The 16188-nt window shown below is 37.5% G+C and overlaps 1 protein-coding gene across 1 annotated transcript in view; it reads right to left on the reverse strand.

The window, feature by feature from the left end:
- FBXL17 (F-box and leucine rich repeat protein 17) overlaps positions 1-16188 on the reverse strand; it is a 500090-nt gene that overhangs the window by 474077 nt on the left and 9825 nt on the right. Inside the window, exon 2 of the mRNA XM_039245603.1 lies at positions 3495-3617. Coding sequence (XP_039101534.1) covers positions 3495-3617 — 123 coding nt within the window. The remainder of the gene's footprint in view (positions 1-3494; positions 3618-16188) is intronic.

Here is a 16188-nt window from a genome sequence, read left to right on the forward strand (position 1 = left end):
CATATGTTTGCACGTATAGGAGGATTAGGAGGAACTTGACGGAGGACCAAGGGGGAGAAGAAGGGCGGAAATGGTGGGGGAAAGGGAGAGAGGCAAACCATGAGAGACTCTTGAATGCTGACAAAAACTGAGGACTGATGGATGTGGGGGGGAGGGGGGATGGGCATGAAGGAGGGCACTTTGGGGATGAGCACTGAGTGTTATGTAGAAACTAATTTGACAATAAACTATTTGTAAAAAAAAAAAACTTTATTTTATTATTTTTCTTAATGTTTGTTCATTTTTGAGAGAGGGAGACAGATACAGAGTAAACGTGGGGGAGGAGCAGAGAGAGAGGGAGGCACCGAATCTGAAACAGGCTCCAGGCTCTGAGCTGTCAGCACAGGGCCTGAAGTGGGACTCAAACTAGGGAATGGCAAGATCATGACCTGAGCTGGTCAGATGCTTAACCAACTGAGACACCAGGTGCCCCTACTTAAAAGAAAATTTTTTTAACACTTATTCATTTTTCAGAGACAGAGAGAGACATAACGTGAGTGGGGGAGGGACACAGACAGAGTCTGAAGAAGGCTCCAGGCTCTGAGTATCAGCATAGAGCCTGACACAGGGCTCAAACTCAGAGATGGGAGAATCATGACCTGAGCTGAAGTCAGACACAACCCAGATGCCCTTTTAGAATAATACTACCTCATACCTATTTAATCCATAGCTTAGAAAATGTATCATTTTGTTTATGAACACATCAAAGATGACATACAAGTGTCCATATGAAATACCTTTTATCAAAAAAAACCTCAAAGCTAGGGGTGTCTTAAGCGTCCAACTTTGGCTAAGATCATAATCTCAGGGTTCATGGGTTCAGGCCCTGCACTGGGCTTTGTGCTGACAGCTCAGAACCCGGAACTTGCTTCAGATTTTGTGTTCCCTCTTGCTCAGTCCCTCCCTTGCTCTCACTCTATCTCCCTCTCTCAGAAACTAAATTAAAAAGCATTAAACCAAAGTTTTTTTGTTCTTTTTTTTTTTAATGTTTTCTTTATTTCTAGGAGAGACAGAGAAAGACAGCATAAGCAGGGGAGGGTCAGAGAGAGAGGGAGTCACAGACTGAAACAGGCTCCAGGCTCTGAGCTGGCAGTCAGCACAGAGCCCGACGCAGGGCTCGAACCCACGAACCGCGATATCATGACCTAAGTGAAAGTCAGACACTTAACTAAGCCACCCAGGTGCCCCCAAAGTTTTTTTTATTTATTAAAAAAAAAAAAAAAACCTCAAAGCTAAGTATAAGTAACCTTAAAATTCATGTGGTAAAAAACTCACATGGCCATCTGAATTTTAAACATAATTTTTAAAAAAAACCAACCTCTACATATTCTATACACAATCATGGAATGAATAAGTCACAGAGATGAAAGGTACAGCATAGGGAGTACAGTGGTGTGGTAATAGCCTTGTACAGTGACAGATGGTTCCTACACTAGTGATAAGCATAGCATTATGTATAGAGTTGTCAAATCACCGTGTTGTATACCTGTAAACATATAGTACAATAAAAAATAAGTAAAAATAAAAAAGAAAACAGAGTTAATATTATTCAAGTCCCTTGAGTACAAATAATGGTGAAAGAAAATGCATATGATGAAATTTAGAATGGAAGTAAAGAACTGAAGTGCTGAGAAGCACTAAAAGTAAGAGACAGGTTGAAACTACCTTTATGCTCCTTGGAAAAAGCATTAAATACAGACAGTTACCTTCAAAGTTAAAACTCTGACATACCTCTTTTTTTGTTTGTTTGTTTTCTTTTTTCATCTCCAGACCTCACTACCAGTAGAACAGGGAAGCTATTCTTAGTCTGAGTTTATAACAAATAGCTCAGATATCAAAAGTAGTAAAGTTAAGAGCCAATGGATTATTTCACATTACTTCTTTCCATTGTATCAGCCACAGCTAACTAAATACTCACCATTCTCCCTGGACACAAATTTCAAGGACACAGGCAGGGAATGAGTAATACTATAATTATTTCAACCTCTAACCAATGAGTCGGGGTGGGGGAAGGAGACTTACACAAAAATGTCCAAGAATTTGTTTATTTTGTTTAAAGTGAATGAGTTACACACACACACACACACACACACACACCCCTCATAAAGTACTAGTGGTGTGCTGCATGCAGTTGGCTTGTATCAACTCACGAGAGCCTGCTATGTGTACCTCTTTCCAAATCAGTGACATCACTGCATTCAGTGATATCACACTGTTAGCCTGACAAAGGCCATGGTGGGAGCATTTGCACTACAAGAACTAGCAAATAGTATAATCACAGCTCCCTATTTGTTTGTTTCCGAAAGGAGGTGTTAAACATGTCCCAGCACACCACTACCTAACAATATCATGGAAAGAGAGCAGGTTCGGTACTCAAATAAAATCCTATTCTTACTGGATATTTTTATGCCTTTCCAATGCCAAGTTCTAATAACCAAGTCCAAGTCCAAAAGAAGAAAACAGTAAGTCCAACATATTGTTTGCAATAAGCACTATTAACTCTATTTTTTTTCCCTAACTTATGTCACCATATGAACACGTGTACTGGGCAGCCAAGCAACAGCAAGGATTAGAAAATATACAAATGGAAAATAAAAACAAGATACCTTAGCCAATTTTGCTTTTATTTATTCATCTCTAACAATAGTATAAGAATGCTCCAACTATGGGGGTGCCTGGGTGGCTTGGTCAGTTAAGCATCCGACTCTATTTCAGCTCAGGTCATGATCTCATGTTTCAAAGGACTGAGCCCCACATTGGGCTCTGCACTGACAGTACAGAGGCTGCCTGGGATTCTCTCTCTGCCCCTCCTCCACACATGCACGTGCATGCACACACACACACACACACACTCATTCACTCACTCACTCTCTCACTCAAAATAAACTAAAGAAATTTTTTAATAAAAAAATTAAGAAAGAATATCTATACTATTCACCTATGACAATAGTGTAAGGATACTATAATTAATAGTATAATAATAATATATTATAAGAGATAATAATAGTATCAACTCAAAACGTTGTTAGAAGGTTCAAATGCTTTAGCATGTGTAAAGCCCAGGGAACAGTACATGGCATATCAGCAGTACTATATAAACATATGCCATCATTTTCTACTATGAAACTAAAATTCATGATATAGTTTCTCCAAAAAGGGGGGAAACGCTTAATAACTTTCTTTAAAGGTAATGAAAAAATGGAGAAGACAAAGAGAACTTAGACAAAAAGGATTAAGAAGCAACTCAAAATTACCAATCCACATTAAATATCTTCTTCACCACAAGAACCTAGCGGTAACATAAATTCACACAAAAAAATTACTATAGCATGGAATTATAAATTGCAATCATTTCAACTATCTTGGAAAACTCCAACATGAAGAAATTATTTCTGAAGAGGAATAAAGATACTTTTTAAGTAGGCCAAAGTGTTTCTTAGAATTAAATTCCATACCTGCTGACGACTACTAAGATCCAGCTGCTTCCAAAACTGGAAATCTAAACAAAGGTCACGCCAGTACTTGCAAACCAATGAGGCAGAAAGGCAACGCTCATCCAGGGATAAATTGGAAAATATCTGTAAATAAAAAAGGAACCATATAATATGCGTTAAATACTTTAAAATTACAGGAATAGGTTTTTATTAGTTAGAAAAAATTAACTTTTAAAACTGAAAACCATCTTGAATACAAGTAGCCATTTAGGAAAGTCATTGTTAGAGAGAACCCATAAAGAAGATATGAGGGTTAATAATGTGTGCTAATATTACCTTCTATGTAAAAAGTGTGGGTGCAAGAGCAGGGAGATACCAGAGAGAAAAAATGTGTGTGTGTTTATCAGTACTAAAAAAAAAAAAAAAAAGATGGGAAGGAGAAGCCAAAAACTAATATAAATGCTTACCATTAGAGGAAAGGAGAGAAAAGTAGGAAGGAAAAAAGGATGAAAGTGAGATTACTTTAAAGGTACCTAGTTTTACAGTTTTGACCTTGGAACCAGGTGAACTTTTATGTAATTTTTTACAAAAATAAAGAAAACAAATCATAAGAAAGACAATTTACCTCTATGATATGTTTCCAGAAATGCATGACCCCAATCAAGTCCTGAAGAAAATATCATATATACCAACTATGGGACCTCCTATAAAATACCTGTTAAGAACTCCTCAAAAATTTAAGGTCAGAAAAAAAAGTAAAGGCTGAGAAACTATCACAGACCAGAGAATAAAGAGAAATGACAACCACTGCAGTCCTGAGTTGGAAAAAGAACATCAACAGAAAAACTACACCAATGCTGATTTCACAGTTTTGGTAAATGTACCGTGGTCATGTACGATTATCAAAGTAGGGAAAACTGAAAATAGTTGAGGAATATATGGGAACTCTACTATCTTTGCAACTTTTGTAAGATTATTCCAAAATAAAAGGCTTATTTTTAAGAGTTTTACAAAGTTAAAATCACAAAAAGATGGCTAGGAGAAGGGTTAGAAAAGTCATTGTTAGGGAGAGCCCTCAAAAGGGCATGAGAGGAAGAAGGTATGCTAATATTACCTTCTAGGTAAAAAGTGTGGGAGAGCAAGAGCAAGGTCATACTAAAGAGAGAAAATGGGAGTGTGTTTGCTAGTATTAAAATTTTTACAATTAAGGTTATGTAGCAACAAATACAGTGTGTGGACCACATTGGGATCCTGAACTGAACCAACTACGAGAAGATTCTTCTGAAACAATCAGATAAAACTGAACACAAAATAGATATTAGAAATCAGAAAATTATTCTTCACTTTTTAAGCTTTGATTATATTGTAGTTAAGAGTCATACTGTGGTTATGTTTTATAAAGCTATTATGCATTTTAGATATATACTTTAGAGTTTGTAAATAAAATGTTATCTAGAATTTGCTTCCAGATGCTTTATCAAAAACAAAAAACGTTGGTGAAAAATAAAACAAAGGCAGAACACTGAAAACTATTAAAATTGGTTGAAGATACATGGTGGAGGGCAGGTACATTATAAGTTTTTTGCTTCGTTTGCATATGAAAATTTCCATAAAATGTATGAAATGTATATGAAAATTTTCTATGAAAATTTCCATGTGCTCCAACACTGAATTGTCTCGTGCTTGGTTAAAATCATGGCTCCACCATTAACTACCTATGTAGCCTTGGGAAAATTACTCACCCTCTCTGTACCTCAATTTCTTTATCTTTAAAATGGGGTAATAGGGATGCCTAGGTGGCTCAGTTGGTTGGGTGTCTGACTTCATCTCAGGTCATGATCTCACCATTTGTGACTTGGGAGCCCCGCACTGGGCTCTCTGCTGTCAGCATGGAGGCCACTTCAGATCCTCTGTCCCCCACCCCTGCTCTCACTGTCTCTCAAAAATAAATAAACATTAAAATAATAACACAAATAAAATAAAATGGAGATGATATAGTATTGACCTTAAAGAGTTATTGTGAGGACCAAAGGAGTTTAGATAAAGTTTTGGAAACAGCGTCTAGAACAGAGTAAATAGTATATAAATGATTCCAATCATAACTATGACCTAAAATGGTAAGCTTCTGTGCAGCCAAAAGTTGTAGACATCGCAGCTAGAATCTCTACTATGTTTAAATCTAAGCCATGGGAAAATAACTGCATCCTTCACAACTACCATTCTTCTTCCAAGGGTCTAGTGAGAAATAAAAACTGTGTGTAATAATCACCAGCAAAGATGACGTTAAGCCCATTTCAGCGTCTCATTCCCACTCATGACAACTAGAACCTCTGGACAAAATACCAAAAGCAATTAACTGAGGACTCTAAAAGGTTAGTAAATAGGGGCACCTGGCTGGCTCAGTCAGTAGAGCTCAAGACTCTTGATCTTGAGGTTGTGAGTTTGAGTCCCACATCAGGGCGTAGAGATTACTTAAAATCTTTGTAAAAAGGTTTTAAACATTAAAAATAAATAAAAGACTGGGTGCCTGGATGGCTCAAATGGTTAAGCATCTGACTTTTTATTTCAGCTGTGTCATGACATCACAGTTAGGGACATTGAGTCCTGAGTCCAGCCCTGTACTGGTATCACAGAGCCTGTTTGGAATTCTCTCTACCTCTCTCTGCCCCTCCCCCATGCTCTCTCAACATTAAATAAATAAATAATAGTTAATAACAAATGGATTCGGGAAGTGAGCCAAACTTAAAGAATGGCCAATAATAGGAATGAGTTTCCTGAGGTTTTTTCCATTTCTTCCCCCATCATAGAACAGGATAGCTCCTGTGCAGAAGTGTGCATAAGACACAACTAAAATTCAGAGAGAAAACCATCTTTCTTGACAGAATATGAAACAAAGAAAGTGCAAATCTTCATTTTGGGTTTTTTATCCTTTCCCTTTTCTTTTCTTTGTTGGCCATGTCCCAAATACACCCTTAGTTACAGAGCTGCAATGTGGCAGCTGTGGAGACACCTCAAACCCTGAAAGTAAACCATTTTTCTGGCCAGCAGAACCAGCAAAGGGAATTCTTTGGACCAAAGAGTGTGCAAGGAATCCTCACTAACTTTTTTGCCAGAAGGCAATGGGACAACATATTTAAAGTGCCAAAAGAAAAAGCATTAAGCAAGAACTCTATATATCTGGAAAAACTACTTTTCAAAAATAATGGAGGAATTAAAAAATTTCCAGATAAACAAAAACTTAGGTAGTATGTCACTAGCAGACCTGACTGTAAGAAATGCTAGAGGGGGTTCTTCAGGCTGAAATGAAAGAGCATGAGCCAGTAGCTTGAAACTACATGCAGAAATAAAAAACACCAGTAAAGATAGGTGTTTATGTAGGTAAATATGAACACTAGAATAAATGTATTTGGGGCTTGTACCCCTTCTATTTTGTACATGATTGAGAAGACAACTACAAGGGCGCCTGGGTGGCTCAGTCGGTTCAGCATCCCACTTCAGCTCAGGTCATGGTCTCCTGGTTCATGACTTCAAGCCCCACGTTGAATGAGCTTGAGCCCCACTTCAGGATACTCTCTCTCTCCTCTCTCCCTGCCCCTTGTTGGATTCTGTCTCTCTCTCCTCTGCCCCTCATGGGGATTGATTCTCTCTCTCTCTCTCTCTGTCTCTCAATCTGCCCCTCACTCACTCACGCTCACTCTCAAAAATAAAAGATTAAAATTAAAAAACTACATAAAATAATAATTATAAATCTATGTTGCTGGGCACAAAACACATAAAAGTGTAACTTATGACAATAAATACATAAATATAGAAACAAAGTTTTTATATACCATTGATACTATATTAGTGTTTGTAGTTTAAGTGTCTAATAATAAGGTTTTTTTTCAAATTTTTATTTAAATTCTAGTCGGTTAACATACAGTGTAATATGGTCTCAGGAGTAGAATTTAATGATTTATCACTTACATATAACACTTAGTGCTCAACACAAGAGCCCTCCTTAATGCTCATAACCCATTTAGCCCATCCTCCACCAAGCTCCATCAACCCTGTTTGTTCTCTATAGTTAAGAGTTTCTTATAGATTCTCTTTCTGTCTTCTCCCCCTTCTCATATGTTCATCTGTTTTGTTTCTTATATTCCACATATGAGTGAAATCATATGGTATTTGTCTTTCTCTCGCTGACCTATTTCACTTAGAATACACTCCAGCTAAACACACATCATTGCAAATGGCAAGATTTCATTCTTTCTGATGGCTGAATTATATTCCTGTGTGTGTGTGTGTGTGTCTGTGTACACCACATCTTCTTTATCCATTCATCAATCAATGGACATTTGTGCTCTTTCCATAGTTTGGTGACAATAAGATTTTTTGATTGTAGTATATCTAACATTAAGCTTTTGATTGCCATGACATCCATGTTAAAAAAACACTTATCTTGAATAAACATATTGCCAGCTTTATGACACAGCTACTAGAAAAACCACCACATAAGAAACAAGGCTGCCACCACCCATGAATCTCTCTCTTTCAGAAAACCCCAGGTAACCTAGATAACTGACTGCATGAGTGACCCTGTTTTCTCCCTTCTCAGGCCCTGATTCCTGCCTTTCTGCTTTAAATTAGCCAATAGAGTAAACCAGCAAAACCCTAGACACTCCACAAATTGACCCTAATAAAGGCAGAGCCCCAAGTCTGCTTTCTCTTTCACTCTACCCTCAACCTGGCTAGATGGCCCTTGGTAGGCTATTTATATCATTACAAGAACAAAAGACCTGGCCCAGCAATAAATAGGGGCCCTAGCTGGTGAAAAGTCTGTGGAGCATGCCATGAGTAATATGTAACTGAGTGAGCACTGTAGGCATTTCTCACATAATGTACTACCATCAACAGGTTCAAAGCCAAGTAAACAGTATTAATTCAGACTAGATTGTTATAAAGTATGATGCTTATATCCACTAGAGCAAATATTCAGGAGCTAACAAAATATACATACATAGAAGAAATGAGAATGGAATCAAAATAGTACACTTAAAATATCTAATAAAAAGAGAGCAATGAAGGAATTAATGAACAATAAGCATAAGACAGAGAAAACATAAAGTGACAGAAGTCTTCCTTATTGGTAATTCCATCAAATATAAAAACATTAAACTCTCCAATTCAGAAACAGAGAATGAAAGAATGGAACAAAAAAATGATCAAGGGGTGCCCGGGTGGCTAAGTTGGCTGAGCTTCCAACTTCAGCTCAAGTCAAGATCTCACCATTCATGGGTCTGAGCCCCACATCATGTGCTATGCTGACAGCTCCGAGCCTGGAGCCTGCTTCAGATTCTGTGTTTCCTTCTCTCTGCCCCTCCCCTGTTTCCCTGTGTCTCTATCTCAAAAATAAACAAACATTAAATAATAATAATAAAGATGATCAAATTACATAATGTCTGTAAGAGATTCACATTAGATCCCAGGACATAAACAGATTAAAAGGATAGAAAAACGTATTCTATTCAAATAGTAACCAAAAGAGAACTGTAGTGTCCCCACTAAGAGACAAAATAGACTTTAAGACAAAAACTGTTGTAAGAGAAAAAAAACTTTACAGAATAAAAAGTTAATCTACTAAAAAGATTTAACAACTATATACGTATATGTAACAACAAAAATCCAAAATAGATGAATCAAAACCAGACAGAGTTGAAGGGAAAAAACAAACAGTTCTATAAGAGAGGCTTCAACACCCAATTTTAATAACAGATAAAACAATAAGACAGAAGATAAATGAGGAAACTGAAGATCTGAACCCTTAAACCAACTAGGCCTAACAGATGTTTATACAACACTCCACTCAACAACAGCAGAATACACATTCTTCAAGTGCACATGGATAAACCATATGTTAGCCACAAATCAAGTCTCATTAAATTTTAAAAGACTGAAATCATACAAAATATCTTTTCTGACCACAAGGGAAAGATATTAGAAATCAGTAACAAAACAAAATATGGAAATATGTGGAAATTAAAACAACACATCTGAAAACCATCAATTTGAAAGAAGAAATCACAAAGAAAAATAAAAAGTATTTTAAGATAAATGAAACAAAAACACAACATCCCAATATTCATTTTTTTAGATTTTTAAATATTTATTTATTTTGAGAGAGAGCACTCACAAGCATAGGGGGTAGGCAGAGAGAGAGAGAGGGAGAAAGAGAATCCCAAGCAGGCTCCGTGCTTGACATGGGGCTCGATCTCATGAACCACAAGATCACAACCTCAGCTGGAATCAAGAGTAGGACACTTAACCTAATGAGCTACCCAGGCACCCCTTAAGATTTTATTTTTAGGGGCACCTGGGTGGCTCAGTTGGTTAAGCATCCAACTTTGGCTCAGGTCATGATCTCACAGTTCATGGGTTCGAGCCTCGTGTTGGGCTCTGTGCTGACACCTAGCTCAGAGCCTAGAGCCTGTTTCAGATTCTGTACCTCCCTCTCTCTCCAGCACTCCCCTGCTCACACTGTCTGTCTCTCTCTCTCTTTCAGAAGTAAATAAAACATTTTAAAAATTTTTTTAAAAAGAAAGAAAAAACACTAAAAAAATTTTTTTAAAGGATTTTATTTTTAAGTAATCTCTCTACCCAATACAGGGCTGGAACTTACAACCTCAATATCAAGACTCTCAGTCTCTACTGACTGAGTTAGCCAGGTGTCCCCAATGTTCCACAATTTATGGAATATAGCTGTAAATCACTATATTAAAAAGAATAAAGATCTTAAACCAATAACCTAACCTTCCACCTTCAGAACTACAAAAGGAAAAGGAAACTAAATACATGCCAAGTAGAAGGAAGAAAATAAAAATCAGAGCAAATGTAAATGAAAAATAGACTAGTAATACAGAGAAACAAAGAAAACATAAGTTCATTCTTTGGAAAGATCAACTAAATTAAACAAACCTTTAGCAGATTAAAAAGAGTAAACACTCAAATTACTAAAATATGAATGAAAATAGAGGTATCAGGGTGCCTGAGTGGCTCAGTTAAGCGTCAGGCTTCGGATCAGGTCATGATCTCGCAGTTCATGAGTTCGAGCCCTGCAATGACTTGTCTGCTGTCCGTGCAGAGCCCGCTTCAGATCCTCTGTCCCTGTCTCTTCGCTCCTTCCCTGCGAGTACAAGCATGCTCTCTCTCACTCTCTCAAAGATAAACATTTTTAAAAAAACAGAGATACCATTGCCAACCTTACAGAAACAGAATTAGAGAATACTATGATAACTAAACAACCTAGATAAAATGGACAAATTCCTAGAAGAATTACAGATTCAAAAAAAAAAAAAAAAACTGACTCAAGAAGAAAGAGAAAATCTGAATACAAACTAAAAAGTTTAAATCAGTAATCAAAAAACTTCCAACATAAAAAAAAAGCTTCCAACATAGAAAAGCCAAGGAACAGGGGGCATAATTAGTGATATAGTTGAAGAAAAACTAATACTAATCCTTAAATTCTTCCAAATTGAAGGATGAGGAAATAAATATTTCCTAATTCATTCTATGTGGTTAGATACTGAAGCCAAAGAAAGACATCACAAGAAAACTACAGACCAATGTCCTTTATGAAAACAGATGCAAAAATCTTCGACAAAATATTAGCAAACTGAAACCAGTACATATTAAAAGTATTATACACCACAGCCTAGTAGGAATTATCACAGGAATGCAAAAGTGATCCAAAATGTAAGAAAATAAATTCATTTAATGTACCATATTACTAAATGAAGGGAGGGGGTTCTGTATCAAATTTTTATTTTTATTACCTATGAATTCTCCCCCCCTTCCCCAGAAGATCAAGAAGGCAGATGCAATAGCATTTTTGATGGTTTGCATTCCTTTTTGAATATACAAATTTCTATCTGTTTCATTGCTTTTCAAACTAAAATACATCTCTTTAAAAAAAAATTTAATGTTTATTTTTGAGAGACAGAGCAGAAGCAGGAGAGGGACAGAGAGAGAGGAAGAGAGAGACACAATCTGAAGCAGGCTCCAGGCTCTGAGCTGTCAGCACAGAGCCTGATGCGGGGCTCAAACCCACAAACTGTAAGATCATGACCTGAGCCAAGGTCAGACACTAAACTGACTGAGCCACCCAGGCACCCCTAAAACACATCTTTTAGCATTTCTACTCACTGAGCTCATTAGCTCAAATGAGTTAATGAACATTTTCTCAGGTTTTGTTCATGACATAATATCATTGTTTCTTTTTTCCTGAGATAACACTTGATTGTATACAGAATTCTGGGCTGATGGCTTGGGGGCTTTTTGGGTGTGTGGTTTTTTTTTTTTTTCTTCACTCATCACTGTAAAGATGTTGGTCCAGGGGCGCCTGGGTGGCTTAGTCGGTTAAGCGTCCGACTTTCGCTTAGGTCATGATCTCACGGTTCGTGGGTTCGAGCCCCGCATCGGGCTCTGTGCTGACTGCCAGCTCAGAGCCTAGAGCCTATTTCAGAGTCTGTGTCTCCTTCTCTCTCTGACCTTCCCCTGCTCACCCTGTCTCTCTCTCTTCTAGAAATAAATAAAAATATATTAAAAAAAAAAAAGATGTTGGTCCAATATCCTCTAAAATCCGTGGTTTTTGAAGCTACGAATCCTCTGAAAATATTGTTCCATTTACATACAGTGTAATTTTCCTCTCACGTTTTTAGATGTTATCAAGGTTTTTTTTTAAGGACCATCTCAATAAACAACAGATACACAAAAGCACTTGACAAAATTATATACCCTTTCTTGATTTAAAAAATACCCAGAAAACTAAAAATAAAGGTAATCTTCTTTAACTTGATAGATGACACATCTATTAAAAACCCACAGCTAACTTTATACTTAATGGTCGAAGATGGAAGGTTTCTCCTGAGATTAAAAACAAGATAAGGCTATCTGCTATCTCCATTGCACTAGAGATTCTGGCCTGGGCCACTAAGCAAGAAAATGAAATGAAAGGCATCCAGGAAAGAAAGAATTAAGGTGTTCCCTATTCACAGATATCATGATCTTATATTAAAAAAAAAAATCCTGAAGAACACATGAAAAATTTAGAATACACATATATTAACTCTATAACTCTGTAACACAGATTATAATAATATAATCCACGTATTAGCAATGAATAATTTAAAAATGAGGAAAACATATCCATTTATAATACCAAAATAATAAAATACTATTTTATAGATTCCATTTCTTTGTATTGAGATTCACCATTTGTCAGGTCAGTATCCTCATATTCTGCTATAATTTGAAAAATGTTTCCTTCTACTCTTTTAACATGTTTATAATAGCAGTTTGAAGTCTTTATCTTTTAAGTCTGATATTTGAGTCTACTCAGTTATTTTCTGTTAACTACTTTCTTTTCTCTCATTATAGGTCACATTTTTCTATCTCTTCACATGTCTCCTGGCTCTTTACTAAAAACCAGACATTTTAGATAACTTATTATCAAAACCCAACTCTGGAATTTCTCAAAAAATTTTTAAAAGATTTTATGTTTAAGGAATCTCTACAACCAAAAAGGGACTTGAAATCACAATGAGATCAAGTCATATGTTCCTTTTTTTTAAATGTTTGTTTATTTTTGAGACAGAGAGACAGTATGCAAGCTGGGGAGGGGCAGAGAGAGGGAGACAGAATCTGAAGCAGGCTCCAGGCTCTGACCTGTCAGCACAGAGCCAGATGCAGGGCTCAAACTCACAAACCGTGAGATCATGAACTGAACCGAAGTTGGGCGCTTAACCAAACGGCATCCCAACAAGTCATATGTTCTAATTCACCCCCAGAATCTTTTTTTAATTTTTATTTCCCTGGTCTTAAACTGTGGGATCTATGTCCCCTGCAGTGTCAATATCTCTACTCAGGTTTTAATTCATACCTATTTTTTTTTTACTCTGGTTTCCTAAGGAGGTTACCCTATATCTGAAGAGCTTAGTTTTCAGCCAGTTATCTGGGCAAAGGTATGCTCACACATTCCAAACCTGCTCTTCAATCTGTGTGTGGGATGGGAAGAGCACATTCAAGGCTTGACCAGTTCTCCAGTCTGCCTTGGCCCCTGCTTTCTGCTAGACACTTTCAGGTCTCCCCAGCACATGTGCATAGCATCACCAGGGATATATGGAGAGCTTATCCCTTTACGGTATTCTCAATTCCAAGGTCTGTCTGGTAAAAACCTGGCTGGTCCTTCTACCATCCCAATTAGCACCACAACCTCACATCTGCAAATATGTGCATTTTCCCTGTTTCCTATCAAGTTCATCACTCTAAGTTGACAAATACATGTTTTTACTTGTTGCCACAAACCAAGAGGGCTGCTGGTTTCCCAAACTTTAGTTCTTGCCACAGGAATTGGGGATAGGTGGGCACACAGTAGGGGTCCTCATGCAAGAATGCTGTAGATATTAACTGCTCTGAAAACCTCTAGGGGTGCCTGGGAGGCTCAGTTGGCTAGGCTAAGCGTCCGACTTCGGCTCAGGTCATGGTCTCACGGTTCATGGGTTTGAGCCCCGTGTTGGGCTCTGTGCTGACAGCTAGCTCAGAGCCTGGAGCCTCTTTCAGATTCTCTATCTCCCTCCCTCTTTCAGAGGATCTGTGACCCTCTGCTGCTCACGCTGTCTCTCTCTCTGAGAAATAAATTTTAAAAAAATTTTTTAAAGCATTAAAAAAAAAACCCTCTAGCTCTTTTCCTATGAATAAATGCTTCTCAATTTTTGCCTGCCAAATCTCCAAAGCCCAAATACTTTCAGACAATTCTGCCTGGTTTTACTTTATTTTTGTGGAGAGAATTCACCAAACTCTTCATGCAGCTATAGCTGGAAGTCCCTCTCTTGTGGATGTTTTTTTTTAATTTTTGTATCGTTCATTTATTTTTGAGAGAGACAAAGAGTGAGTGGGGGAGGTGCAGAGAGAGAGGTAGACACAGAACCTGAAGCAGACTCCAGGCTTTGAGCTGTGAGCACAGAGCCAATGCACAGCTCGAACTCACAAACTGTGAGATCTTGACCTAAGTCAAAGTCAGCAGCTTAACCAACTGAACCACCCAGGCTCCCCTCTTATGGATGTTTTTATGGTCACCTTCCCCATTTTATAAAATGAGAAAATAAAGATCCAGGGAAAGTAGATCATTTGTTTAATGTTAAAGTACTATGTCATTTTAAAGGATTAATTTGTCCCTTAACAAGTAGAAGATATGTGTAACATGGTCAGTGGAACCAAGAAGTACCTTGTTTAAAATATGTCTGACTTTAGGGGTGCCTGAGTGGTTCAGTTGATTAAATATCTGACCTTGATTTCTGCTCAGATCATGATCTCACGGTTTGTGAGTTCAAGTCCCACATCAGGCTCTGTGCTGACAGTGCAGAGTCTGCCTGGGATCCTCCCTCTCTTCCCCTCTCTTTCTCTGTCTCCCCCCCACCCAGTCTGCCTGCCACATCCCAACCCTGCATGCTCTTTCTCAAAATAAATACTCTTTAGAAAAATAAATAAATAAAACATCTCTGACGTTGGTTTGAATCTTCTTTGAACATTAGATTTCTCTTTTGTAAAAGTGAGATGATTGTTTTAATCCACAGATAATTGACTAACTCTAAGTGGATCTACATGAGTCTTAGTTATCCAGCTGAAAGGAAATTTAATATCTTTTAACATTTTATCTACCCTTCACCTGCTGGGTAGATGAAACTGGTACAAGCCAAGATGGATAAAAGAAACAAGCCAAAATACTAAGCTGATATACCAACGCATACTTAATAGACCTCTGCATACTGTTTGTGATAGGCAAGCTGCACAATGGCCCCCAATAAGCTTACCTCCTGATATTTACAGCGGTGTAATCCTCTCCTTGAGTGTGAGCTAGATTTAATGACTCACTTATAAAGAACAGAGTATGGCAGAAATGACAGGATGTTACTTCCAAGATGAAGTTAAAAAGAAATTGCTTCCATATTTGAGTGTTCTTAGATCTGCTGCTCTGGGGGAAGTGGGCTTCCATGTTGCTATGAGCTCTATGGAGAAGCCACAGGGCATGGCAAGGAACTTAACCATCTATCCAATAGCCAATGAGGACCTGAGGCCTGCCAAGAATTTCACAAATAAGCTTAGACAGGAATTCTTGAGCCCAGCTGAGCAGTTCCAGCCAACTCTTTGATTACAGCCTCATAAGAGACCCTTGATCAAAGGGAACCATCTAAGTTTCACAGGGATTATTATCCCACAGAAAACATGAAATAATAAATGTCTGTGGTTTTAAACTGCTAAGTATCGGAATAATTTGTTACATAAAAATAATTAAAATACTTAAATATTCCTGTTCTTCTTTCTGTTATTAAATGTGCTCTCTCCTATACCCTGACTCCTCGAAAAGTAACTACTTCTCCCCCAAATTACCGTAACTCATTTAACCAACATTTGTGCCTATGTACCCAGGTTTCTGTGGGCAACATTAAGACACGAGATGCATTCACTGGCTTTCAGATTATATATTCAAAGGCATTTCTGAATTATCTTTGGATAATGTGAGATTTAAGAGAACGAATATTTCAAAGGTTGCTTTGAACAAAGAGAACAGAGGTCTGTAAAGGACTGACCTGGAACAACATTTTTGTTGAATAAAGGAAACTACAAAGGGAAAAAATGACATTGAAGAAAACTGAGATGTCACTTGCACCAAGCCAGGAAA

The sequence above is a fragment of the Hyaena hyaena genome, unplaced genomic scaffold, assembly GCF_003009895.1.
Source record: "Hyaena hyaena isolate Hyena2069 unplaced genomic scaffold, ASM300989v1 scaffold_264, whole genome shotgun sequence".
Taxonomy (NCBI): Eukaryota; Metazoa; Chordata; class Mammalia; order Carnivora; family Hyaenidae; genus Hyaena; species Hyaena hyaena.